At 39.3% G+C, this 27570-nt stretch overlaps 1 protein-coding gene across 1 annotated transcript in view; it reads left to right on the top strand.

The window, feature by feature from the left end:
- Positions 1-27570, top strand: part of IGF2R (insulin like growth factor 2 receptor) — a 46250-nt gene that overhangs the window by 12363 nt on the left and 6317 nt on the right. The window contains exons 9-42 of the mRNA XM_026044725.1: positions 86-266; positions 1081-1184; positions 1581-1742; positions 2052-2192; positions 2531-2677; positions 3496-3627; positions 4059-4206; positions 5378-5555; positions 6118-6233; positions 6626-6788; positions 8280-8459; positions 9392-9493; positions 10163-10264; positions 10983-11157; positions 12246-12413; positions 12971-13114; positions 13774-13952; positions 14278-14365; positions 15787-15993; positions 16198-16328; positions 17002-17099; positions 17875-18011; positions 18190-18380; positions 18898-19024; positions 19401-19523; positions 20721-20980; positions 21458-21670; positions 22618-22767; positions 22943-23104; positions 23588-23795; positions 24169-24315; positions 24738-24972; positions 25132-25268; positions 26022-26136. Of these exons, the coding sequence (XP_025900510.1) occupies positions 86-266; positions 1081-1184; positions 1581-1742; positions 2052-2192; positions 2531-2677; positions 3496-3627; positions 4059-4206; positions 5378-5555; positions 6118-6233; positions 6626-6788; positions 8280-8459; positions 9392-9493; positions 10163-10264; positions 10983-11157; positions 12246-12413; positions 12971-13114; positions 13774-13952; positions 14278-14365; positions 15787-15993; positions 16198-16328; positions 17002-17099; positions 17875-18011; positions 18190-18380; positions 18898-19024; positions 19401-19523; positions 20721-20980; positions 21458-21670; positions 22618-22767; positions 22943-23104; positions 23588-23795; positions 24169-24315; positions 24738-24972; positions 25132-25268; positions 26022-26136 (5251 nt within the window). The remainder of the gene's footprint in view (positions 1-85; positions 267-1080; positions 1185-1580; positions 1743-2051; positions 2193-2530; positions 2678-3495; positions 3628-4058; positions 4207-5377; positions 5556-6117; positions 6234-6625; positions 6789-8279; positions 8460-9391; positions 9494-10162; positions 10265-10982; positions 11158-12245; positions 12414-12970; positions 13115-13773; positions 13953-14277; positions 14366-15786; positions 15994-16197; positions 16329-17001; positions 17100-17874; positions 18012-18189; positions 18381-18897; positions 19025-19400; positions 19524-20720; positions 20981-21457; positions 21671-22617; positions 22768-22942; positions 23105-23587; positions 23796-24168; positions 24316-24737; positions 24973-25131; positions 25269-26021; positions 26137-27570) is intronic.

Genomic DNA, 27570 nt, shown 5'->3' with positions numbered 1-27570 from the left:
TTTGGAGACTGGAGAAATAGTCTGTGCRGTAGCTTTTTTTATGTGTTTTGTTGTGTTTTAAATAGTTACTTTCTTCCTCATTCAGGATATGTAACACCATATTTAGCCAAAGATGATGACAAGGAGTATTACTATTACTTGAATATATGTGGGCAAACTACTGCAGGTAACTGCAAGGACAGCACAGGTTTTATTTCTTCTTGCCAAGTAAAACCTTCAACTAACCAGCRTAAAGTAGCAGGAAGATTTGAGAATCAAACCCTAAGGTATGTGAACAATTCTTTCCAATTCTTTCTCTTAGTTATTTGAATGGCTGTCTCTGCTTCCTAGCTAGGTGCCCTTATGTTAGCAATATACCATACCAAATATACCAAACAATATACCAAAAAAGGTTTTGCTCTGTATTTAGTTGAAAATAATTAAGTGTGCCAGGGTAGCATCAGCAGRTGAAGGAGCAAAGTGAGTTGGTGGGTTGCAGACTGTGTTGTGCTGTCCCYTGCCTGCCTTGGGTTAAGGCAACAGGTCATCAGGTTGGATATTTTAGAGGTTCTGCCCTCAGCAAGAGGAGGACACTTTCACTGCCTTTGCAAGAGCATGCAGTAAGCAAATGCAAGGTTTAAGAGGACTTCTTGGTTTTAAGAATTTGAAGATTCCAAGTGGTGTTTTGGGACRCTAGTTTATATGAGATTTCAAAGCGGAGATTCACACAAACATGACCTTTTATTCTGTCTGTGAGCAYGATATAGACTTGTGGGAACTGTCTTCCAGGGAGTATGAATTCTTCTAGCTACCAAAATAGCAATGTGATAAGCTCCAAGGAAGAGGTGTTTCACCACAGCTGGGAGAGCTGTAGAACACTGAAACTGTATACAAATTCATGCAAAATCACCAGAGAAAAATCAGTGGATTTCTTTTGCAGTAAAAATGTCAGTATTAACACTGAAACATGAGTTTCTTTTTCTCTGACAGGGAATCAAATATTTAGTAGTCAAGAATATGGCTTCTTTTAAATGGAGAACATTGCRTGATTGTGTTTAATCCCATTTTTTTTTTCCTATCTGAAACTGACTTTTTACTCAGATATTCTGATGGGGATCTCACTTTAATTTATCCAAATGGGGATGCATGTAGTTCTGGCTTTCAGAGGATGACTGTCATAAACTTTGAGTGCAATGAAACAGCAGGTGAGTGTAACAAGCTGCTGGCTGTGCTCAGTTTGATTCATGTGCTTTTATTAAATTAATAGACTATACATGCAACAGWATGCATGTTTTGCATGCCACAGTTACAGAATGCATGCTTTGAGCCACAAGAAATWTTTTTTTAGAGTAAGCACTAATTTTGTAGCTGGCAAGGTTGTTTTGTTCTGTGTGGTAATACTGCCATTCTAAAAACTAATTCTAAACCCTGAAAGAACCTGCTTTCTTARCCTACAGTAAAGATAAAGCATTTGGTTTGCTGACTTCCTTGCTTATTGTATATTATTTTTATTATATTTCCTCTTCTTCCCCCACCCGTCCTCCTARTAAGACTTCCGTTGTTGGAAACCTAATGTCTAAGTATCTATTTTTAATGTTAAGGTAACGATGGTAAAGGATCTCCAGTATTTGCTGGTGAAGTGGACTGCACCTATTTTTTCACTTGGGATACAAAATATGCGTGTAAAGAGGAAGAAGATCTCCTTTGCAGAGTTGCTGATGGGAGAAAACATTATGACTTATCACCTCTGATACGCAGTTCAGGTATGGCAGTATGAACTTGATTTGTTACTTGTGCCCCGAATTGGCATGCATCTCCATTGCCCATTACTATTCCTGAATTGAACACTACTCAGCTTTTGCTGCGTTGGTTTTCCATTCAGTTCCCTTTTCTCAAAAGTGACTGCCTTTTGAAAGCAGCAGTGTCCATGAGTACCTTGATTCCTGTCATCTTCAGCTATTTTAAATCGGGGGTAATTTTTTAGTTTTTAATGTGATAAAAGGTGTTTTGGAGTGGAGAGGCTGGACTGATTAAACAAGGCAYCTTATTCTTAATGACTGTTTGTATTTCAGAGTTTGCCCAGAATTGGGAAGCTGTGGACAGTAGCCTTTCAGAGGTGGGAAGGAATCATTATTACATCAATGTCTGCCATAAAGTGCTGAGGAAAGGAGGAGCTTCCAGCTGTTCAGATGTTGCTGCTGTTTGTGCTGTAGGTGAGTCTCATACTACATTTTTTTTCTCTGAAGGTTGCCACTCCCCCTGTAAATGGAATGCTACTGCACTTGAATAACTGAAGGCACTCAGGAAAGAGCAGTTAATGAGCATGTTTCCCTCATGCTCACAGAGAGCTCAGAAGAAATGATTTAMGTGGCCTTTTCTAACTAAAGAATGTTATGCACTCTGCTTCTGGCTCTGTAGCACAGTTTGAGAGGTTCAAAACAAACTTGGAAGGATATGATATTTCTGTGTCTTTTGGTCAGATAGATAGTGTTTCTCTGGAAAGAAATGAAATTTATAACAACAAAAGCGGTGTGTTTTAATCTCTTTGCAGATAAACAAAATGTGAGCAAGAATCTTGGAACTTATGCTTCTTCTCCTAAAAARGTTGGAGAAAATATTCAACTTACCTATTTAAATGGTGACACCTGTGGCAATAACAAAAAAATCAAAACTGTCATCACACTTGTGTGCAGACCAGGTGAGAATATCGRCGTTTTGTTCTCTGAGTCAGTTAAAGCTGGATATGCAATATGCCCCAGGCATAAATACTGTATTAGATGTCTTCATCTTTTATTTCTTTGTACTGCTTACTAGGGTAATAGCAATGCCATTGCAGGTGTTTACCTCTGTCTTAYCTTTTTATACAAAAATCATGAGTGTCTCAAACTCTGAAGGTGAAGATATGTCCAAGTGCTTAAAGTTCCATAAATATGTGGAAGTTATAAAGCCTTTGCAAGCCATAAAAATAGTCTTTACAGAGCAGACCTCTGTCTTAATTGAGACCAGATACTTTGCCCTTTTACAATAAGTGTATCTTGCTTATAAAACACATTTAAAAAGACTATAAATATTGTTTGTGTTACTCTTCTATGTAATAGTCTACAAGTTTAACTATCTCTCAGAGAAATACTTCTCCCTGAGTTGTTCTACCTGCCCCTGAGGGAGCACAATCCTGAGCGTGCTAGCTAGTAGGATCAGGTTGTGCACTAGTTATTGATAAAGATGTTGCTTTATAGCAAAACACCAGGTTTGAGTGTTACAGTACTTACTCTTTGAGTGCTGGGGAGGGACTGAGCAATTAATCCCTGAATAAACTTTTCTTACCCTGGGGAGGTGAAGTGTGCTTTTTAATGTGAAGAAAAAAATTGATCTTTATTGTGAAGATGTGTTTTAATGGTTAATTTTGACACCTGATGCAGGAGGCAGGCAGGGTTCTGTGCTCTAGGCTTAATTCATTATTTTGCTGGTAGTTTGGTTATGCTGTATATGATTCAAGACTTTGCTCTTATTTACCAGGTGATCTAGAAAGTGCTCCTATCTTAATTTCTGAGAGTGCATGTTCATATGCCTTTGACTGGTATACTGCTGCTGCGTGTGTCCTGTCTAAAACCGAAGGAGAAAATTGTCAAGTCTCTGATTCTCAAGCAGGTATGTATTTGTGTTGGTTAAGTTGAAAGATGTTTTGAAGAGCAGAGCTTGTGCTATAGCACTGAGCCATCCTGAGGTGCAAGAAATAAAGCAAGTTTGGCATAAGTATAAATCTGCTGTGTCTAAATGACGTGCTTATCCACACATACGAAAGATCAGAGTAGCATGAGCTTAATATTAATGTGCTGCGGATGTGCAGACAGAATGGATGTAGCTCATTCCTGACTATAGTAAATCTTTCTGTGAGAACATATGTTCTCATTATGTCCAAGCTGCAGTATTTATGGAAAATACAATTGCATRAAGGGGAACTTACCCAAAGGGAAGGTCAGCTATCTGTGTGACTAGTAAATCAGGATCTGTGAGATGGTGAGGAAAAGGCAGATCTGATGAACTTTGTACTGAATAAAGCTTTATTCCTTACTGATTAGGCTTCTCTTTTGACTTATCACCGCTGACCAAGAATGATGGATTCTATGTGGTTAATGCTACTGGATACTTGTTCTATATAAACATCTGTGGSAGTGTGCCAGAAGAGCTGTGTCACACCACATCAGCAGCCTGCCAAGTAATGCAGGGGTGAGTAATAGCTCTGTTGTCTGTAACAGAAGAACTCCTGTTGCATGAAGTGTTGTCTGTGTAGCACCGAGCAACTTGGCCATAAAACACTGTGCTACCTGTAATAGAACCAGGTAATCTGCATGTAAAGTAATTATGTGGTGGTATACTAATTGTGCTGTCAGCTGTTTCAAGCTAAGTATACACCTGTGTGATTTAGCTTACAACTTGCTCTTGGGCTTTAACAAAAGTGTCCATTGCTACCCGTTGTGTTGGCTGTAGGTGCCTTAAGCTATGAATTAACCTTTGTAGCTATATCGAGCCAACCCACAGCTCTAATTCAAGGTCAATTGGATTTCCCAGGCAGTATATTGGCTTAGAAGCACGGCTGCCCAGGCTAGCCTGGAAGAGGTGGAGGAAACGATCGTAGAGCTTGTGTTGAACCATGTCTCTGTTGTTAGAAATGCTGTGTGGGCACAGTCTCACTCTGCAGTACTGCTTTAGTTGATAGGAGATTCAGTAACGCTACTGTTTGTGATGGTGTTTGTACAACATAACAGGCTGACCTGAAAACCTCTTGCCAGAGGTGTGGCACAATGTAAACATGTGCAGCTGCTACTTCAGTTTACTTAGAATTAACTTCTCTAGGTAGGGAGAGGTCACTGCTGACCTTAAAAGTGCTCCCAGGTGAGTGGTCAGGGTAGGTGTGACAGAACCAGCATTAAATCAGAGTAGAACCTCTCCCAGACTGCATATGGATATGTGTAGAAGTAACAGCATGTGAAGACAGTTTTCTTTCTTGAATGGGAAGATTTATATAGAGCTTCACTGTTTTCCTGTATTTGGATGAAAATAATTTGAGCTCAGAGTGGAATGTCTGCAGTTTGAATTCTGTTCTAGAGAATGGGAATGTGGTGTTGCTGTCTTGTTTTGGAATATGGAGTTAGTGTTTTGAATATCCAAGCAAGAAACACATTCCTTTATCCTCTCTTTCAAAGGACACCTGAACGTCTTAAGCTTTCTTTTGGCAGCACTTTACTGTAGTTGCTTATGTCTGGGTATCCTCTTGTCTAATCCTCTTGTCTAATTACAGTATTTCTGTAGATGTGCAGGGTGTAAGATGTCTGAAGAGAACTTAATTTGAATTCTGTTCTGTCTCCAAGCCCACTCTTTTTTTCTTCTCTCCCTTTAGTACTGATCAGTCTTGGAGTTTGGGACTGCCTAGTTCCAAACTGACCTATTATGATGGGCTGATTCAGCTGACCTACAGAAATGGTACAGCATACAATGATGAGAAGAAAACACAACGTGCTACCCTTATAACTTTCCTGTGTGACCATGAGGCTGGAAAAGGTCAACCTGAGTATCAGGTAGGCAGTTCTAAATGAAGTCGGGGAGGTGTTCTGTCTGAAAGGAGAGGCTCTCCATGCCTAATTCGGTGCAACAGAGATTCACGGATGGAAAAACAAAAACGGTATCTCTGATGCAGATTGCTAATGAAAATGCTTCTACTTGTGACTGCTTCTTGTTGCAGCTGTAAAGCTTATCTTGCTCACTGAGCAGTAAGCTGTTGACCTGGATCCAGGCTCCTACTTCACTATTTTTAACCTCTGGATTGCAAAGCTACCATTACTTTTGAGTCTCTATATTTCTGTCTGGGAAACAAAACAAAAGCAAAATGCTTTTTGGCTGCAATAGTACAAGCAGTAGCTCCTGTAATGTGGCAAACAGCACTTACGTTGCTACTGTTATTAGGAGACTTGGCCACACAGCAGGGAAACATCTATTAATAATAAGACAGAACTACACAAATCAGTCTGAGAAAGTGTATCCCAAAGCCAAGGGAAGACATAAGCTTAWTACAATTGAGTAGCCTTGCTTCACAGCATAGTTTCTACAAGCCACACTGAACTATTGTGGTCTTTTTTTTAGGTAGAAGATAACTATACTTACAACTTCAGATGGTACACTGAGTATGCCTGTCCTGAAATACCTCTGGAATGTGTTGTGACTGATCCCAACACCATGGACCAGTATGATTTGTCAAGGTATGAAAGCACCATGTGACTCTTAACTGTGGGTTTGGCTCTTCTAGCCGTGTTCTCACTAGTGGCTGGGGTGGCCAGCTGCTTAKTGCTTGCTGAGGTCTGCTGCACAAACAACGCTAGAAACGTCATCTTTGGTAACATCTTAACTGCYGCTCTCCTGCAATTGAAAGAATATTTCTCTGTAACAAACTGRTATGTCTTGTAAAATATTGACTGACATTTTTGGGTTTTTCTTTTTTWAAAAAATACATAKACATAAAATATATAAAAACATTATTTTAACTCCCTTCTTTCTTCGCTTTCTGGGAGGTTCTTAACTGCAACACTTAAATGGGGAGGGAAAAGTTGCTTGGAGTGTGTGTGTTCTTAGTATGGAACTTTCTCCCACTCAGCTTAGCAAAATCAGAAAGGAGAGGTGAGAACTGGTATGCTATGGACAACTCGAGACCAGGCGAGCGCAAGAAGTACTACATAAACGTGTGCCGGCCCCTCATTGCCGTGCCGGGCTGTGATCGGCGGGCGTCCGTCTGCCAGATGGARTATCAGCACGATCACGTGAGTAGCCTTTGCATCCCCGCTCCAAGCTGGTTGGCTGACTGCGTGAGATTAAGGCTGTGTAAGGTAGACACAAGAATTCTGTTTCCTTGGTGCAAGTAGTGATATCCTAATTATTGACCTAGTTGCTGCAGAATGATCCATCTCCCAGTAAATGTCCTTCTCCTCCTGAACCCAAAGTTTAATTCTTACAAGTACACAAATGTGGTCTCTTATATGTGCTTCTCTTGTCTTCATTTCTGAGGCAGTCAAAGTGTATCTGTGTATGACAGCTACAGAAACACTTTACATATTTGTTATTAGTCACAAAACGCAGTACTGCAGACACCTGCTTCAGTGGTCTGCTCACACTTGTGTAAGCAGAGAAGACTGCAGTCTCCAGGACTGTCACCATTACCTTAGGAACATGCTGCTCTTGAATGCTGTGTCTTACTTCAGGCCAGGATTACATTAAACCGTAGAAAGTGTTTAAAGATTGCTAGCCATCCAATTTTGAGCTGTCATCAGCTTTGAGGAATAGATTAGGCAGATTTCAGTGGGGGAGATATTTGGGCCGTTCTCTTCCAYTTTCTTATCTCCCTGCAGTGTAACAAGTCTTTGTGGAACTCTGCTCAMATCTGCTGGGCAAGTTTTACCAAAGCATCATCAATTTTATTTTATTTTTTTTTAATGGAGGCGATGCTTTATGGTGTGGGAGAGAACATCAGAGTGACTGAATGTGGTACATCGCCATTCTGACCCTTGAGCTCAGTAATAGTTTCCGTAGTTCCTTGTCTGGGCTTGTCTTAGTCCTCGTTCTGTGAAGCTACTTGTTTTTTACATAGATGCACACTAGTAGAATTTCATTGCTGAAGATACAGCAGTAAATAAGCATTGGGAGACAAATGCAGAGCTCTAAACAAAGCTGAAGACTTTAGTGTGGAAAGAACTCTTCTGGAAGTGTATTCTTCTGCTTGTGTTGCCATTAAAGTAGTTTCTTAAATAGGAAACACTTGCTATTCTCCAGAAGCGAAGACTTGTTTGTACCTGTGTAGTTTCAGCTGCTACTGTCTGCTGGTTTACAGCTGTTCTTGCTAATGCATTTCAGACCKTAAGCATGTTGCATTCCTAAGGTCAGTTCCAGGCCTTCCATCTGCTGTGTTTTATGAGCTATATGAATTACATAAACCTCATGTTCAGCAGCTGCTATGTTTTACCAACTTCCTACTTCTATTCTGCATGGTTATGAGTTGAAGCTGCTGTGGACACTATAGGCACTTTGTTGTGAAACAAAGCTATCTATGGTGCTTACCTATTAAACTTGAAAAAAATGAGTGAGACGGAGGGAGACCTCTTCAGCTCTCACTTGCTTTCACAGCTTTCTTAAGCTTCTGTAAGCTGCTTCTGTAAGCAACGTTGTTGTGATATGTAGTTTCTGCATTTGATTATATCTGTAAATACTTCTGTATGAGTTTAAGAATTGCTGACATACCTTTTTTTTTTAATTTCTAGGATTCTTTCTCTGAAGTCACATCTATTAGTAACCTTGGTGTTGCCAGCAAAGAACTGGTAGTTGAAAGACCTGGTCACATTTCTCTAACTTACACAAGTGGCTCTGTATGCAATGATGCTGGTAGAAATAAAACTTCTTATAATACCACTATCCACTTCACCTGTTCCAGAGGCACTCTTGTAAGGACAAAAAACTTCAAATTTTTGCTTTATAGTAGATTTTGTCATATATTGTGAAGTTACATGAAGTAGATAAGTAGACCTCTAGATGTATAGATCCTTTTTCATAGGATATCCTTAAAATGAAGATGAAATACAAAGCTGGCTTAGATGCTAGAGCTGTGTATTTGGGTGTCTTTCATCATAAATTTAACATAGTAACTGCGGTCATTAAACTTGTTAGTTTTTAACTAGTTGACAGTGATATTTCAGGCTGGTCTAAGTAGCATAAAAATGCAGAGGGAGAATACTGTAAAGCCTATCTGCAGGCTTCGATTCTGCATCTCTGCTGATTCTGGGTGAGTTCTTGTGTGAAGCAGAATCAGCTAAAGCATTGCGCACTGAAGCTGAGATTGAGGGGGACTATTAGATTAGAAGCTTGCCAAACCTACTTTGTTGTTGATTTATGGAGTTGCAAATAATCCTCTTGGTTGGTAAAGAACTATGGCTTTGTAGCAGTTAAACTGTACAGCATTGCTTTTGCCTGAAAATGCTGGAAGATGTATATAATATGCCTGTTAAGTGAGCAAATATGCTACTGTCACGTGCTTGACACTTTTTCTGACTCCTTGTCCTCCAATGGAAACGCTCCAGCCCTGAAACTCCTCAAGTCTTAGACTGAATCAGGGTCTGGTTATGCATGTCTTAATTCAGTATATTATTTCCTAAAACTTCACGACATGCTCAGTGCTTAGACCAAGTATTTAGTAGTGACATGCAAAAGAAATTGAGATGGGATTGAGATGAAAAATGTACATCTAAATTAAATACACACTTGCAATGAAGATTTTTAGGAAAAAAAATACAACTCCTTATAAAGGAGAATCTCAAAGATGAGAACATGTTGGTTCTTAGTTCTTATTTGTTTTGGTTCTGATTTATTCTGTTTCCAGAGTASCAGTCCACGCTTTATAGCTATTCAGGAATGTGTGGCCACCTTCTTGTGGGAAACTGAAGCTGCTTGTCCAATCAAGAAGACAAAAGATGATTCTCAGGTGAGAAAAAAAAACAACTATGAGACCCTACATGCTGTTTTCTTTAGCACTCCTGCTTGCATCATTTAAATAACTCAGGGGAAGCAGATTACAGGAAAGTGAAGCTGATCATGATGCTCCATTTTGCAATTTCTTCATGTTTTCTTCATGGAGTGTTCATGAAATACATAACCTCTGACCATAACCTCTCAGTGTCCTCTCAAGAGAAAGCAGCTTACCACAAGATGAAATACTTCATTCAGTTACAAGGCTGCTAGCACAACTGAGAGTGTACATAAGAATTGTTTGTGTGCCTGTCTGCAGAATGAGACCTACAGATTTTTACACAGCTACTCACTTGCTTCTGTGTAGCAGCTCTCATAAACATTAGTGTAGAAATAATCCTCATTTGAACTTTCCTTGTTCTTTGCTAGCCTGGTGAATGAAGCCTGTTAAATAGCATTTTAATATACTTTGGTATCTTGACGTGTAATGAACAACAGTGCTAAGGGGTTGAATAAGGAGTTGCTACTGCTGGAACTATATTCTGATTACCATAATCAAGTTGCTGCTTGGCATGCAGGATACAACCATGTATAAATCACTTCTCTGGTTCTTTCTACAAGTGAGATGACATAGAACTTAACAAATGGGAAAGGGGAAAAATAATAGCTTTATTTTCCTTTGCAGTCTTGTTCTGTGCGAGATCCAAACAGTGGCTTTTTGTTCAATCTGCAGCCATTRGCTACTGAAAAAGGCTATATGGCTAGTGGCATTGGGAAGAATTTCATGGTAAGGATTCTATTCCTATATGGCTGTGCTTATRGATGCTGTTGCATTTTATCCAGTCTTAGCTGACGAAATGAAGCTTAGGTTAAATGCTCGTAGGAATTTTGAATAGATAAAGTTCAGTGCTTGGGGGCTAGAGTTGAAGTGTGGTGTGTGTCTGTATCCCTCCCACACCACTTCTCACCCTCTCCCCCAGATAAGTGTTYAAAAAAAAAAAAAAGTCTTYCAAACCTTATGGTTCTTAGGAAAGATAAGTTAGCCATGCTTTATCTGTAGRCTGTGAATGGCATTCCAATTATGAACTCTGTTACATCATGCTAGTTTATCTGCTAATGCTAAATGAAATGGTGTAAGCCTAGGAGGGGAATTAATTTATCCTTATCAGTCATCATAATCTGACCTGTGTGTCTCATTACTCCTAGATGGTCCACAGGTGCTGTCATAGGGCTTTTTAGTCTAAGAATAAACTTGATAAACTATGTCCAAACATAGTGGGAAGAGCATGTGGACACTTCAAGTTGAAGACTGAGAATATTATTGTTTTTATATAGCTAGCTGTTTTGCAGTCTAGAATGAGAGATGTTTCATATTTGAAATTGTTCTTGATGAGTTGTTGATGTAGAAATGATTATGTAAYGTCTTTAACATAATGAATATTAATCTCTAAATTAATATAAACACAAAAAATTGTTTATACCYTTGTCTCTTTCACAACTTCTAGCTAAACATTTGTGGGCCCATGCCAGATTGTGGTAAAATCAATGGAAAACCGGCTGCTGGATGTGAAGCTGAAAACATGACGTCAGTGAGGACTGTGGAATTGGACAAAACCCTGTATCTGTCTGCTGAAGGGTTTCTAACTCTAACCTACAGAGGTCCTCTTAATGTGCAATTAGGTGAGCTCAGGAGCTATGCACTGGACTTTCACGTTGACACTGTAGTAGCTTTCTGTAAACTGCCATTGTAATTCACGCAATAAAGTTTACTGTGTTTGACACTATATAAGCTATTTTGTGCAAGAAGTTTAGGAAGGAAATTAATCTTTGTGCCGAATGGAAACTGGTCAGATTTCTCTAATATGTGTTTTTCAGAACTTTTGGACCAAATACAACACGTGATGCTTTTCATCCACTTAATAAGAAAAAGTCCTCTTTGCAGAGAGAAATTGATAGTTGGATTGGGAAAACAAGCRAAATGGCCTGTCTCGTTTCCAAACAAAGTTGCTGCTTTGAAATTCAGTATCATGAATAGCTCTCTAAACTCGAGTAGTTGAGAAATGATTTTTCAAATGTAGAACAGCTTAGTATCTCATGTACATTTCATGAATTTGAATCTTTAAGTCTGTTTTACCAGGAAAAAAAAAATGTACATTGAGTTTTTAGACTCTTACGCTGTCCAATTGGGCTGAAACTGAGCAGCTGTATGCCTTCATATTAAAACTTAAAGAAGAGTTTTAGGAAAAATGGGTTTAATATTCAAGAGCCTTAGGTACTCCAGGATGTTGGTCTTCTACACAGATTGCTTTGAYGCTTGTTGCTCTCTGCTCAGCTGTGATACTTTAGCATCAAATATACAGTATAAAACAGGGGATTGTGTTGTCACGTACCTTGTTTTGAAAGCTTCTACAGTTCTAACTACTCTAGGATATGTCAGGAATAATTACAAATTTCCATATGTTGCTTGAATAGCATCTTTTTGTAGGTATTCTGGATCTTCACTTAGATTAAAGGCAGTTCAGAGGTTGTAATTATGATGCTGAAATGTGTGAAGGCCTTCTGTCTCCCATAGAAAGTCAGTTGAGACAGCTGTTTTAATACAGGTTTCTAAAGAAGCCTTATTCATACAAAAAAAAAAAGACTCTTAAACAGTAAGATAGTTTTCTACGAAGCATTTTTTTTGGAAAAGCTGCTAAAAATTTTTTAAGTTAAACTTCTATTCAAATATCTCTGTCTGAACCAGTGCTAGATAAGTGTTTGTTTTACAGGAACATCGGACACATTCACCATTACTTTCATCTGTAATGATTCGTATCCTGGGGAACTTAAGTTTGTGCGTGAAGAGATAAACAGTGCACTGAACATCCATGATACTTTCTTTGAGTTTCACACAGCTCTGGCCTGTGCTCCTGCTCCTGTAGATTGCCAGGTTACAGGTAAGTAGCTGGAATTCAGGTGGGTTCCAAGTAACAAATCTTGGAGGGATAAACTGAACAGCAGAAACTTTTATGGATAACAATGTTTAGGATGGAGATGGAGGCATCTCTTCTGGAGGYGCTTGGATGTCTTTATAGAAATTGTGTAGAGGGAGGTGAGGTAACAGTTTGAGAGCAGATTTAACTTAAGAAAATAAGTTAAAAAATAATATTGAAAATATAGATGTGCATGAAAAGGCTAATACCTACTTTGAAAAAACCCTAATCCTTATTGTGATGCAGTGCTTCAGTCCAGCCTTTGAGCCAAAATGTGACTGTAAATTGTGAATTGATAATCTTGGTACCTGTATAAATKGCTTATTGTGGAGGGAATGCTGCTATTCTGTTTTGTAGTGACATCTTCTATAGAAACTTTACTTTCCCTTGGGTATGCAATGATATTGTGAAAAACAGACTTTGTATATTCATCAATGAAACTTTACCCTTTCAAACCCAATGTTGCTACAATTATCTAATGATGGTGTTTCAGTTTACTGCATGCACCACATATCTTTCAGATGCTGCTGGCAATGAGTATGACTTAAGTGACTTGAGCAAAGAAGGTGAGCCGTGGATTGCTATAGACACTTCAAAGGATGCAAGGAAGCGAACCTTCTTCTTGAATGTTTGCAAGCCTTTGCCTTATGTGCCTGGATGCCCTGGTAAGTCAAGTGGGAAGTGTTTGGGGCTTTTGGTGCAATGTCTTCTAGGTATTGAATGGGTTTTCTTGTATCTTGCCAGCTCAGTTGCTGAGCTTGACATACATTTTACAGGTCTATGTAAGGCTAAAATAAGGCACTACAAAACCATATGCAGAGCAGTCCTACTATTATTTGGGACTCCTGCATATTGAGAGTGTAGAAACACATTTGGGGAAAATACTTGCAAATACTGCCTTCAGTATACCCTAACCTTTCTGGAAAGGGGAGAGGAGAGAGTTAAATATTGAAGCTTCCTAGCTCAGAATGGAACCTCAATGAAAAGCTTGACATGTCCTATTTCAGCTCCAACTTTAATTTATTTAGTCTGCTGTTYTCTAACCTACATACTACCTGCATCTAACCTGTATAGTGTGTGGAAGCAGCTAAATTAAAGTGTAATTCCAAAAGCACAGTGATTTGAGGGTAGTCACTTGTTTTTCTCACAGGCTTTMGGCCCACAATGACTCAAGCTAGAATTTAAGCTCTTGTTATGTTCTGCTTCAAGTGTTTGAGCCAGTCTGTTTTGATGTTCAAAGTTCTCCTGAAACGATGTTGTTACACTATCTGATGATAAAGTTGTCAAAGCTTGACTGAAGTATTTTGTTCTCTTGTTCCTGTAGGTGGTGCAATAGGATCTTGTGTGAAATACACTGATAAAAGCAAGAACCTCGGTGTCATTCAGATAAATCCTCAGGCTGCTACTGATGGGTCTTTAAGCATTATTTACTTGAATGGAGACACGTGCAAAGATAACCAACGTTATTCTACACGTATAATCTTCCAGTGTGATCAAACAATGGTAACTTTCAGTGTCAATAGCCATTAATAAGGACTTAAGAGTGTGGACTTACTGTATCAAAGTAGGCATTTTCTTTGGAATTAAGGCTTATTTTAGCAACCAGTATCTTATAGGCTTTTCTTTCTTACAACCACTTTCCTGAGTGCTTCAAACACACCACTGACTTGATACAATGGTACAGTACTATTTACCAAAAGCAATGCTCTGTTCAAAATGAGTACTGAAATTTGCTGATCAGTTTTTAAATTGTGCAAATGCTTAAAAAGATTCATCTCTTGAAACTTGCTATGTAATTGCTAGTAAGCTTTATGTTGCTTCTCTGTAGGGATCCCCAGTGTTTGAGCAAGAAGATGACTGTGAATATGTATTTGTCTGGAGAACCTTGGCAGCTTGTCCTGTTCACAAGGCAGAAGGTAGGTGTATTTTGTTTTAACATATAAAGCAAATCTACACAGTAAATGCATACTGAAGCTATTTTTTTCCCTGCAAATCTTTCTGAAAAGATGCTGACTTCAGAAGGAAAAACTTTTCTGAATCATAGTCAATTGAAACTGCACATCTGACTTTAAAGTACACTTAGGATGAGAGGCAAATAGACTTTCTTGTCTGTGAAAGATGAAAGCACTAGTGCAGTCTCCTTGTACCAAACCACAGTGCTGCTTTGGGAAACGACAGCCAAGGTGTTAGCGGCTTGTAAATCTCAGCAAGCATTGAGTTTTACAAAGATGAGATTGAGCCTATGCCTGTTGGTCACTTCCTTGTTTGTGTCTGGAGAGGCTGTAGTATCAACTTAATCCTTATTAGATGACAGAGGTAAAAGGGGAGGCTATTGATTAGCGTTTATAGCTGAACCTAGGACATACAGGAGGCAATCAATTGGCTCTCAGATGAGATGCTGAGTGTGCAGATATCTTCTGCCTTTGCAGGCTTTATTTTGGTTTGCAATTCTTAGTTTATACCTTATTTCAAACTACCAGACTTCCTGTGAGGTATCTGTGTCACAAGTCCTGTACATAGTTGAAACTGTCGGTGTTCTTATGTGGCATAGGAGAGATACTTACAAACTACTGCTCTGCAGTATGCACTTACTGCGCAGGTTGAATGTAGAGCTGAGATTTTGAAGGGAACAAAATTGAAGTCCTGACTCTTACTTGATACTCGGTTATTGGGTAATTTGAGCCAAGCGTAGTAACCATGCGATACAGCCTGGTGGTTTTATAAGAGTTTCAAAATATTGAACCAAGGGTCACTTTAAAACTGAAGGCTAGAAAAGTAGCAGGTTACTGCTGTGTATCAGAYTGACCCTTGAAATTAGAGCTTCCCCAAAGCTTTTTCTATGCACATCTTACGCCCTTAAACTGTAGCTAACAATTCATGTAGTCAGTTATTTGCTAACTCAGCGGACTTTGTAACAGTTAAAGGAGGATACAAGACTTGCATCAAGCACAAATTTTGCTTCTGTCCTGTGACCTCACTGTTCTTTCCAGATGATTAAGTGCTGATCTTAGCCTCTCTGAGAAAAGAACCTGTGAGGCCAGTTTGAGACAATTTTTGAACTACAGTGTAACTTTTTGCCTCTTACTTTAGTAGCAGTAATAAAAAATTACCTCATTTGTAGCTTAAGCCTCATTATTCTAGATCTTAATGACTTCCTCGAACAATCAGCTTAGCTGGACTAAATGAATTCTGTAGTGTCATGCCTCTGAAGTGCTGACTAATCTTTTTTTTTTGTGGTCTTAGTCATGCSAGGAAGCCTTTGTTTTCTAAGCATACACAGCATGGCTTGTAGATAATGAATTTTATTTTAAATCCATAAAATCCTTTTCTTTTAAAGGAGATAATTGCCAGGTGAAAGATCCAAGATATGGTCATGTTTATAATCTGAAGCCACTTTCCAATAAGGACATAAAAGTGAGTACAGACGAGTACGACTACTACTTCAGAGTCTGTGGGGAGATATCAGAGTCTTGCAGACCAGGTGTTCATGCAGTATCGTCGTGCCAAGTAAAGAAGATGGACAGCACTTTCAGAAAAGTAGCAGGTACAGCACTTGAATTTGAGAATGAATGTGAAGGCTGGGAGGATGGGCCTCATGTAGTGCAGTACCTTCAGTTGCACCTTGTTCTCCTTGCATATCACGTGTGCTAAGTGTTATAGCAGTCCTTGTAACCCCACTGCAGATGCTTTATGTGCATAGACTCGATTAGGGATTTACCTTGTGTGTGGTTTTTCTTTTTGCTTTTAGGATTACATACAGATAAGCTGACATTCAAAAATGGTTTAATAATGATAAATTATACTAGTGGAGAAAAATGTCACAAGATATATGAACGCTCAACAGCCATATTATTCTACTGTGACAAGACTACATCAGAGGTTAGTTTCAGACACTTTCTGTATGTACTGTCTTTCAGTGTTGCCCTTTAATGTGTGGGAGCGTGAGGTGAAGAACCTGAATTTGCCTTTTCTAAGGTCTGCCTAATCGTTTGCTCATTTGGCTGTAGATGGAAAGTTCCTGTGAGATAATAGAATCATCACCAAATGGTAGCTTGAATTCCCTGCTTGAACTACTTTCCCCATTCCCTGGGAAGGCCATGGTATGCTCCTCCTTTAAGGGATGACTAGAATTAGCAAAACTCTTTTTAAATGTTATAAAGGGATATTCTCACAGAAATAAGAGCAGTCCCTTTGCAAAAACTACAAGGTTTGAGGATGAATCTGTAGGAAAATAGGTATTACATGACCCGAACAAAATAAGGCAGTTACTTATCACTTTTAATAGCTTGTTCTTTGTTTATGTGCTTTCCTTCCTGTTCTTAATGATATGAAGGGTTACCCTTGCTCTTGCATGGGTTGCCCTTCCTGATTTCACAGATGAGGCAGTGATTCCTAATGGTTGCTCTGTTGCTTGAAGAGTGTGTGGGACTCAACCCAGGTTTGGAAGAAGCTGTGCTCAGACACACAGTACATCTCTAAGAATGTGTAAATACAAGTTCTTGGTAGCTCCTATAGGTCTGAGAAGTAAGTTTCTTCCTAACTTTTATTTCAGCCAGTCTTTTTGAAAGAAACTCCAGACTGCACGTACATGTTTGAATGGCACACACCATATGCCTGTCCACCTGTCAAATCTGCTGAATGTTCTTACAAGTAAGTCCAGTTTTGATCACTTAAATTGGGACTGTGTGGTGACAAAAATGGACATAGTCTTATTGTGGTTGGTTTGTTTTGATGTAACTAATTGCCAACTGGCCTAGTGTTTCAATGCTAATATATTTAAAATGTCTTTTAATAATGCAAGTCTAATTTCACCAAATGTGTATTCCCATCTCTAGAAGATAGTCAAAGATGAAGTAGCTGTGGGGTTATTGGTGGTTGAACTTTGAATGTTTGTTACAGATGTCTAGTTACTATTTAACTATTTCAAACAAAAATACTATTGTTTGCCTGGAACTTTCATCGAACAAGGTTGTGCTGCTGAGAACGCTATTTACTGTTGTCAAGACCAAGTATTAGCTCATTAAGGTTTAAATAGGCAGGGTCAAGTGCAACTGATAACTGTCTAGGAGAGTTTGGTATGGTGAATAAGCTTCTACCCTATAGTAAAGCAATCTACTATAACTGCAGTTGTGCTTGGCATACCCTGAAAGACTGCATGCCTCAATGACAAGATGAAATTCCTCTCATGTTGGCCATGGGTTGTGTGCACATGGACAGTTGTAGACTGGCTGATGTGCAGTGATTTATCTTGACACTGAATTTAAGGTTTGTGGGAATGAGTGAGGCTGGTGTAGGCTTCTTACCGTGGTGCTTTGCTTGTAGGGTTACTGTGTTTAACTGTTGGAAGTTATAATGCTTAAGCTACTAGGTTTTAGAGACTTTTAAATGCKTTCTTTCTATAAATTGTTTGTTGTCCCTTTTTTAGGGACAATGAAGGAAACTTCTACGATCTTTCATCTCTGACGCGGCATAGAGAGAACTGGGAAGCTACAACTCTATCTGCTTCTAAGCATAAATATTACATTAATGTCTGCACATCCTTAGTGCCATATCATACTGCACGTAAGATCAAACTAAAAATGTGTTCTAGCTGTGGTTTGAGGTAGAGTGAGTAGTAGAACACAAGCATTGAGAGGATGATTTAGAGAGTTGCTTGAAGATAGTCATGATGTAACTGAAATAATTTTATTCTAGGCAAGAAAGCTGTAACACCTTGAGTTGGTTTATTTCATCTGTATAGGTTTCTGTCCTTCTGATGCTGCTGCTGCTATTATGGATGGTGCAAAATGTACAAGTCTTGGAGAAGTGGCTGATGGTCCACAGTGGGAAAATGGCATTTCTGTTCTGAAATATGTTAATGGAGAGCAGTGCCCAGATAAAATTCGCAGGAAAACAACAATATTGCGCCTCAAGTGTGATGAAGACAGAATTGTAAGTGAGGTCCTGCTGGCAGGATTTTTGTCTTTTCCTGAGTTGTGTATATGAGAAGAATGGTGAGCAGTTTGTATGTATTTCCAAACCTCATCTCCTGTAAGTGAAAGGAAGGGAGACTTATGAGTGGAGTACAGGAGCAGCTGAGCAGTTCTAAAGAGATAATTTAGATAAAATCTGTAACAGCAGACTAGATGTAAAAGCTTCAATTTGTCAATCTATTTTAAAAATGAATATATTGCAGGCTAGGGAGTGTTCAGAAAAATCAATAATGCTATTGCCAATGTAGTTTTCAAACCCTTCTGGCAGCATGTCTTAGCCTCACCTGTGGGTTTTGTGTTGTCCCAGTACACTGTCTTTAACAGTTTCATAGTTCCTGATGATAGTTCTGTGCTGGTTTGTCTGTATGAAATTGCCTGGCACTTGAACTGAATTAAGCTAAAAGCTTCATAACCCTGTGACATGAAGTCTTACAGCATCGCTCTGGRGGTGTAACTCTCCGTTGTTTCACGTTTAGGAGTCAAACCCAGAACTTATAACGGCCATTGAAGACTGTGAATATACCTTCTTATGGTTCACGGCTGCTGCGTGTCCCCTGAAAAGCAACGTGCAGAGTGACTGCCGGGTAACCAATCCTGCCACAGGTACGGGGAAGGCGGGAGAACCTGATGTGCAGGGGAAGCTGCCGAGAGCAGCGCTGCTGCCTTTTGCTCTGTTAAGGGGCTTTAGAGAAAGGCAGCGTGGCAATCTGCTATGGACAGTGATTATCAAGCTGGTGGGCAGAAACATCCTGTGAGGTACTGCTGTGTTGCCCTTTGGGAAATAAACAAACGGTCTGTATGGAGTTTKCTTTATAGCTGTTCTAAAACTAGTTTTTGCCCCTAGTAAACAGCTAAGAACTCTTAGCAGACAAGAGAGTTTGGTTGACTTTCTAACTGAACTGAATTAAGTTTTCTAAAACAAAGAAATCTTGACTTTGATTCTACAAGAAGATTGAGCTCTTGCCTAATCTGCCGGCAGGCCACCTCTTTGATTTGACGTCACTGAAGCGAGAGTCTGGCTACACAATCTATGATTCACACAGCAGAAGAATCGAGCTGAATGTGTGTGCTGAAACTAAGAGTTTGTGTGCTAGTGGAGCAGGTAAGCATCTCTCCATCTCTGGTTCTATAGTCACAGGTTTTAGAGTATCTAGGGAGTTGTGCTCAAGTCTAAAATGTAAGGGAGTCAGGTTTAACTGAAAATGTGGAAAGTAAGAAAACAGTTGTGTGGTTGAATCAACTAGAAAAATCTGAAACTTTTAAGGAATGGAGTATTTTATTTCATATTACGTGCCTAACCTTAAGTGTGCCCTCTTCCTTGCCAGTTTCTGTAGTCTGGAGGGGCATTCCTATGGACCACAAAGACAGGAACGTAGACCTTTGTGTTGCATCTTTGACTTCTCTCACAAGGGAACACAATACGAGAGCAGGCTCGAAGGGGCAGAGAGCACAAATATTAGTGCATGCTGACCTATTGCTCTAGTGCATCTGTGTTCTGGCGTGGCAGGGGGGTAAAAACATGAAAGACAACTCTTACAGGGTTGTATTTTGTTTTAGACATTTTGGAAAGTTCACTAGAAGCTAACTTGTAACTTATTTTATTTTTTTTTGCTGGTAATGGCAAATTGGAGGGTCCTTCTATTGAATATGAGATAATATTTAAGCAACTTTAAGTGCCAAGATAAGACTATCACATGGATTTGCAAGATTATTTTCTGCATATTAATAAGAAAATATTATATTCTTACGGGCAACTTTATATATAATCGTGGTTGAGATTKAGCATTAATCCCATTGCTTTCAGACATCTGGTAACAGAAAGCTATACTTTGTTGTTGCCTAAATGTGCATAACTTATAGAATGTATAGCGTACACTTCCCTGGTTAACAATGTGTCAAAGGTGGTATTTGAACTGTGTTTATTGCAGCTCACCTTAATAGTTACAACAGACAGTTTGAACCAGCATTTAGGAAAATGAATGGAGACCAAATCTTAACTTTGCTTCTTTTTTGGAGGTGGYGGGATTCTTAGTCATGTCTTCCCTATCTTCCTCCTGCAATTCACACAGATCACTTTGTACTATGTAAAGGATTGTTGTAGAAAAGCTTGGTCACTTGTCATAGAGCTATTTACAATTGTTTAACTGTGCAAAGGAGTACTTTACTCCTTGCAAGGAAAAACTTGGATTTGTCCTTCAGCCATCCTGCTTCATGCAAAGATCATGTTGTAGAGTAGCTGTTCAGTGTAATTTGGAAGGGTGATTGWTCTGCTTTGTCTCTTGTTTTGTTTACACTTCAGGCGTTTGCATCACTGCTGGCTCAAAAATAATTAATGCAGGAAAAATAAGCAAAACTTTAACCTATGAAGATCAAGTGTTAAAGCTTGTTTATGAAGGTGGAGATCCTTGCCCTGCAGACCCTAATCTGAAGCATAAAAGCTATTTTAGCTTTGTTTGCAAGTCTGATGCGGAAGACAGCTCTCCTGTTTTTCTATCCCTTGATGAGCAGACATGCACTAACTACTTCTCGTGGCACACTTCCTTGGCTTGTGAAGAGGAGGTAAGAATTACTTCTAGAAGACATCGATTGTGGGATTGTTTTCAGTGGTTTAGGCATAGCTGCAATGTGTTGTAAAGTCATTGAGAGACAGGCCACTTCCTGTAGCAGAGGAGACAAAAAGTTCTCCATTCTTCACTGGGACTTCTACAGCAGAGCTATTGTTTTATYAGATTTCTGGTGAGCGTGGTGAGCAAATCAAAGTATTAACCCTTTAATCAACGCTTGTGTGAAATAGTTTCTCAGGAACTGCAGTGCTCAAGCCAGTGCTGGAGGCTGCCTGCTGAAGACTTAGCTCTTGGTGTTATTTTGATATAGACTCCATAAGTATGTTTTTAAGAATTACTGTCGTGAGTGGCTTATCTGTAGCCAACAAAAATTGCAACAAATGCTTCTTTGCTTGAATCATATTTGAGACTTAAAAGCAACCACGCTTCTTGTCTCTAAAGTGGATAGCAATGAAACCTACCTTTTTTGTAGGTGAAGTGCTCAGTGTTGAATGGGAGTTCCGTTATTGACCTGTCTCCCCTGATCCATCGCACTGGATACTATGAGGCGTTTGTGGATGAAGCTGCAATGGATGCTTCTCCAGACTTCTACATCAATATTTGTGAGCCTCTCAATCCTATCAAAGATGTTGATTGCCCACCTGGAGCAGCTGTTTGCATGGTTCCCGTTAGTGGGCCGCCAATAGTAAGTATTATGCCTGGAAACATTCAGGGTTACCTGCTTGTTTAAAACAATATCCCTGCCCAGCAACCTGACTCGAGCTGGAGGCTTATCAATGGGAGAAATAAATGGAGCACTAAATTAAAATTTACTTTGCAGAATTCCTTTTCATCATGTTTTTGTCTAGTAAGAAGTATTTATACACCCTGAGCCCCAGTAATCTTTTTGGGAGGAGACGGAAGATTGAATGATGTTGCAGATTTGTGYTTAATACAAACAATGACAAATACTGAAGGAAAAAAAAAAAAAACTATAGAAAATCTTTACTAGAGGATGTATGCTAAGGAAGCAGAATGCCTCTTAATTTGCCATTCTTAGGTACAGCAGAAGTAATATGCTTAACTCCGGGATAGTTTCAGAACTATGAAGGAGGATAAGCTGAGAAGCCCTAGCATGCTCTGAAATGTGTTTTGTACTTCAAAGTGAAGACTCAGCTGTGTGAATAACAAGCCTCTGATAGGGCATTGGCCAGCGTGATTGTTTTATATTAAGAGATTCTAGAGGCTCCTTTTGAAGTCTTTGGAGGTTTTAGATATGCGCAAAAAGTGGATTTAGTTTTCCATGTACTTCCACACTGATCTTCCGAACTTTCTCTGTCACTTAATAGTGCACTATATTCAAGTAGTATGTAGCTATTTTGACTCATTGGTTTTTAAAAAATACCATCAATAAGAGGCAGAATGTCCCTGGTTTATATTACGCTTAAGGGTTGTTTTGATCTGTCCAATTTCTGGTTTATAGAACTGAAATATAGCAGTGCTTTGAATATATAGGATGTATCTTTGAAAAGTGCATTGTATCCATGCTCCTGTGTATGCTGAACACATACATCTCTGGATTGATCTGAAACTCTGGGTTGATCTGAAATCTAGTAGTTCATCTGTTTTTAATGCGTATTTTTGCTTGTATAGGATATTGGTCGTATTACTGAAGCTCCCAAGATAAAGGAGGCAGTGAATGAAGTGTACATCACTTACAACAGCACTACTCCTTGCCAGTTAAATGACAAATTGAATTATACTTCTCTCATTGTGTTTCACTGCCGCCAAGGAACTAATCTGGTAAGATGGATACCGATGAAAAGTACTTTACCTGCAAATGTTTCTAGCATTAGTTGTGATAACTGAGATGGCAAATTAGCCCTCCTGTTAGTGAAATCTAACCTTAGCAATAACCGAGGTTAAAAATACCCCCACAATAAAACCTAATGACTTTTGCTATGGTACTTGGTAACAGGGCAAGCCAAAGATGATAAGGAAACTTGACTGCAATTTTGTGTTTGAGTGGGAAACTCCAGTTGTGTGTCCTGACCAAGTGAAAACTTCTGGTTGCTCTGTGACTGATGAGCAATTACACTACACTTTCAACTTGACCAGCCTTTCTGGAAGATCATATAAGGTAATGCATTCTGGTGAAATAACTGTATTCATCTCTCTCAACATTTTGAAGCTGAAGACAGGCCTGGACATCTTTTCTAGGGTGTAAAAGGAGGCTGAGGWTCATAGTGCAGCTGCAAGTCAGTATTCATACTTGTTTGCCCTCTAGTGGAGGAAAAGCTTTGGAGGAGACTAGCTCTTTTCTTAATTTTGAGAGGTGATTTGATCTCTTGATGGGGAGGGAGAGTGGAACTCTGGGAGGCAGAATCTCAGCCTTACATGTGACAAAGTTCTGCTGAACAGGTTATACCCTTGGCCCTACAGGTATACCTAGTCTGTAGCTTTATCATATTAGTGAAAGTAAACCGTGCAAAATTAGTTCTGATTTCTCTACCTGTGTTTTACAAATACTGTATGAGGTTTAGTTCATTAAGCTCTTGGGTAGTACTTCATTAATCCCTGTAAAAGGCTGTCTTGTTGCTGATGCGTCTGGATGTCTGYGCAGGTGCTTTCTGAATCCAGCAGTTACCATGTTGGTGTGTGCAGTAAGGCAGCAGACACCTCCCAGGGGAAGTGCAAAGATGGAGCTGTCTGTCTGATCTCTGGAAATGGCGTGTCATCCTTTGGAAGCGTAAAAGAAATGAAAATGGACTACAGCCATCAGGATGAAACAGTCATCTTGCAGTATACAGGTGGTGACAGGTGCCCTCCAGGTGAGATCCAGCAGATCCACTCTTTACAGTAAAGACTTATCAGCTTTCTTACCCTTGAATCTGCTTCTCTTCTGTTGCCACAAATCTCAATGTTGGCTTTGCATACGTACGTAAAAACGTGTAGTCCTGCTGAATCAAATGCATTGTTTTGATCTGTGTCTCAACAAGTATATGCTACAATGCATACATACAGCTTTTCTATAGGGATGATCATAACTGTGTACTACATCTTAACATGAAATTCCATGTTTCAGTGTTACTGTTCTCTGCCTRTGCTTCATGACTGTTCTTAAAGAGTATAAAAGTCATTACTCTGGATATATCTGCTTTTTCCACTGCCTACTGCTAAGTGGRTGTATCCTCTTTTCCTCAGTGACTGAAAAAGGGGAGGTTTGTGTCTTCCCCTTCAAGTACAAAGGGAAGAGTTATGAGGAATGTATTACAGAAGAAAAGTCCAGACCTTGGTGCGCTACAACTGAGAACTACCTGGGAGATGAAAAGTGGGGATTTTGTGGCAGTGGTAAGAACTAATGATCTGAGTTAACACTGAGTTAGCTGCTAGTTGCTGGGGCAGAAGACCACAGGTATAATGTAATGCAGGAAGGGTTGCAGTGGGCAACGGCAAGGGGATATTTGGAACAAACTGGACTTTACTCAGATGGGTGAACAATGTAAAAGGATGCCGTTAGAAATTGATGTTTCAAGTAATAAGTGGCCTCAATGGAGGTATCCATCTTGGAAGGAGAAGTTGCACAGCTTTCTAAAAGGTTTAAGTTTAACCTATGGAACGCAACTGCTAAGTCTACACATTTAGGTCTTAACTGTATAAAATGGTATCCAGTTAAAGCTTAGACTCATATCTTAGCATTACAACACTAAAATCTGTGCATGCCTGAAAACCTCTTATAAGGTGTGTTTTTCTTTTTCTACCTCACCTTTTAGCTACTGGGAAAAGGGAATCTACCATTATCTTCACGTGTGATGAGAATGCTGGCACTGGGAGTCCTCGCCTTCTGAGCGAGACACTTGGCTGTGCTGTGACATTTGAATGGAGGACACAGGCTGTGTGTCCTCCTAAGAAGATGGAGTGCAAGTTTGTACATAAGCACAGAACTTACGACTTGAGAATGCTCTCTTCCCTGACAGGATCTTGGATCTTTTTCCACAATGAAAACTCGTGAGTAGAATTTGCATTGTTTGTTCAGCAACTTGATTCTGTCTTCATTAAGTTTGAGTAGCTTCCAGCTAAGAAGCTATATAGTTTATATTTCATCTTGTCAGTTTAGCCTAAACGTTTTTAAAACATGTTTTCTCCATCATATTTTCCTTTCTGTAGGTACTACATGAATCTTTGTCAGAGGGTGCATGAAGGACCCCCAGGCTGCCCTGAAAGAGCCAGTATTTGTAGAAAAAGCAGCAACGGAGACATTCAAGTTCTTGGACTTGTTCATACACAGAAACTGAATGTAACAGGTATGGTTAATTGTTCCTATATAAAGGTATGAAATGGCCAGATATCACAGCCTAGTTATAGGTTATATTGTTATATAGTGTATAAAACCCATAGCTATAGGAGTTATAGTATATAAAAAATTCACAGAAACTCTGGAATACTTCTTCCAGTAAACCTGTTTGGGAGGAGGAGAACAGGGGATCTGGCAAAATAAACAAAGCAAAATCTAAATAAACCACATGACTACTTATATGGTTTACATCAGGAGAACACACTAAAACAAGATCGATGGTTAAGCAGGGGAATTGTGGGAGTGAGAATTATTTTTTGTTCACTGTTTTGAAAGACCTGTTTGCTGAACTTTTCTACTAAAAAGCAGCATGTGAGGGAGGTGATCTTAACAACTGCAAAAATGAGAGAAGTTTTGTAACCAACCTCTAAAGTAGGGAGGTGTAGTGAATGTGTTTATTGCCTAACTTGCCTATAAATATAACTTATTCTTAAGATGTCAAAAGAACTTGATAAATTTATGGTTGTGTATGCCTGTACTGGCGTCATGAACACGGTACTGCATGAATGCAAAGAATCTGTTTGAGGAGACATTTTTATGTGGACATCAGTAAAAACCTCCAGCTTATCAAAGTACTCTAACTGATGCATGGTTTAAGAAAAAATAGAGGTTAATATTAAGTAATGGGATCAGCAGAATGAAAAAATGTATTTTGTGATAGCTGTTTACAAAATCCTTGAGTGTCACCATCTATCTTTTCTAGATGATACGGTGTATATCAGTTATTCCAGTGGGCAGGAATGCTGGAAAAACAAGAAAGTAATGACAGTTATAAAATTGAAGTGTGCAAAAACAGTGGGTATGCCTATGTTACAGAGGTGAGTATCTAATTATTTTATCTGATCTTCCTACTTCCTCTTTATTAAACGGTGAGTCTCTGTGATGGTGACTGTTCTGTTGGGCAGCCCCAGAGCTGTCAGGTTCTGGTTGGTGACTTAAATGCTGCAGTGATGCAGAGGGTCAGGGTGGGTGGATGTGTGTGGATGTGTTTTTTTTTTTTTTTATTGTTTTGTTTTCCCTCCCTGTACCTCTTCTGTAAAGAGTATGGCAAGATTGTCAAGATTATCCTGAATAAGCAGATAAATGGATTAGCTTAGGGAAGTACATTGAGTTAATGTCTATAATGAAAAGGAAATGTATGACTCCTCACTTCTTTCTCTACCGTAAGTTCCTGACTTAATTCAATTACAGTGAACAAGGTGCCTAAAAAAGTCCTGTGTGCCCAGCTTCAAAAACTGAGTGGGAAAATGGATATACGCTTTGATTGTTTCAAAATTGGGAAGGAGCACATGTACACATACCAACCTTTGACCCAGGGAGTCCGCTGGACAGCACTGTGTCCTCCTCCTGCTGTGCTGTTCGTGTTCCTGCTTTAATGCTAGCGTAATGTGTAGTACCAGAGCACAGGAAGCAATGGTGTGGCCCTTATAGGTGTCCTATAAAAAGTGGTAATATTAGCTTGTCTCTGAAGTGGTGTACAAAGGGCCAAGTATTCAGTTACAGTTAAGGCTTAAATTCAGATAAGTCTCTGCCTATAGTGCATTTCTTGCCCTATTGCAAGTTTTCAGTAAAAAATCTGGATGCTGCTTTCTAGTTTATCCTCCATTGCTTGCCATCTCCTTCCCCACAAGAAATGTTTCTGAAAGCAACCTTAGACATGTAGACATCTGAGCATTACTTTCTAGAACTCATCTTTGGTCTATATTTGTAAAACATGCAACTTCTAGAGTTTTTGCACCTGTACAGTCTCATGAACAGTTTTATTCTGTATTTATCTTAGATGGCCTGGAGGGAGGAAAAAAATGTTCCACTTCAAGTTAAAATAGATCGTGGCTTGAATCTTATTTTTGATGTCAGTTACAATAAACCACTCATAATAAGTTTGTCCAAACTTGCTATCRATAAGCACTTCAGCTAAGGATGCAGGTTTTTGCTGCATTCCTAAACGATTCCAAACTGATGGCTTTTCTTTAGTTTTGTTTTGGTGAGCTGCATATTGCTTGTAGAATTGGTAAARCTGTGTGTGAGGCTCTGCAAGTGTCAAAGAACCGTGCTGCAACTCTAACTAGGTCATGTTTCTTATCCTGGCTATGTAAAGTATAAAACATTAATCTGTCAAGAACAGACTGACTTGTTAGTTAAATATTTAGATAAAACCTCTGAACTGACTTCTGGAAGTCTAAGCGAGGAGCTTGTTCCTGGCTCGTGTTTAAGATTATCAGGCCAAGATGGTTGGCGATGTTATACTTGTA

This window comes from Nothoprocta perdicaria, unplaced genomic scaffold (assembly GCF_003342845.1).
Source record: "Nothoprocta perdicaria isolate Ctin4 unplaced genomic scaffold, notPer1 scaffold_38, whole genome shotgun sequence".
NCBI lineage: Eukaryota > Metazoa > Chordata > Aves > Tinamiformes > Tinamidae > Nothoprocta > Nothoprocta perdicaria.
Note: the sequence above shows the minus strand (reverse complement) of the source record. Positions and strands in the feature narration are given on the sequence as shown.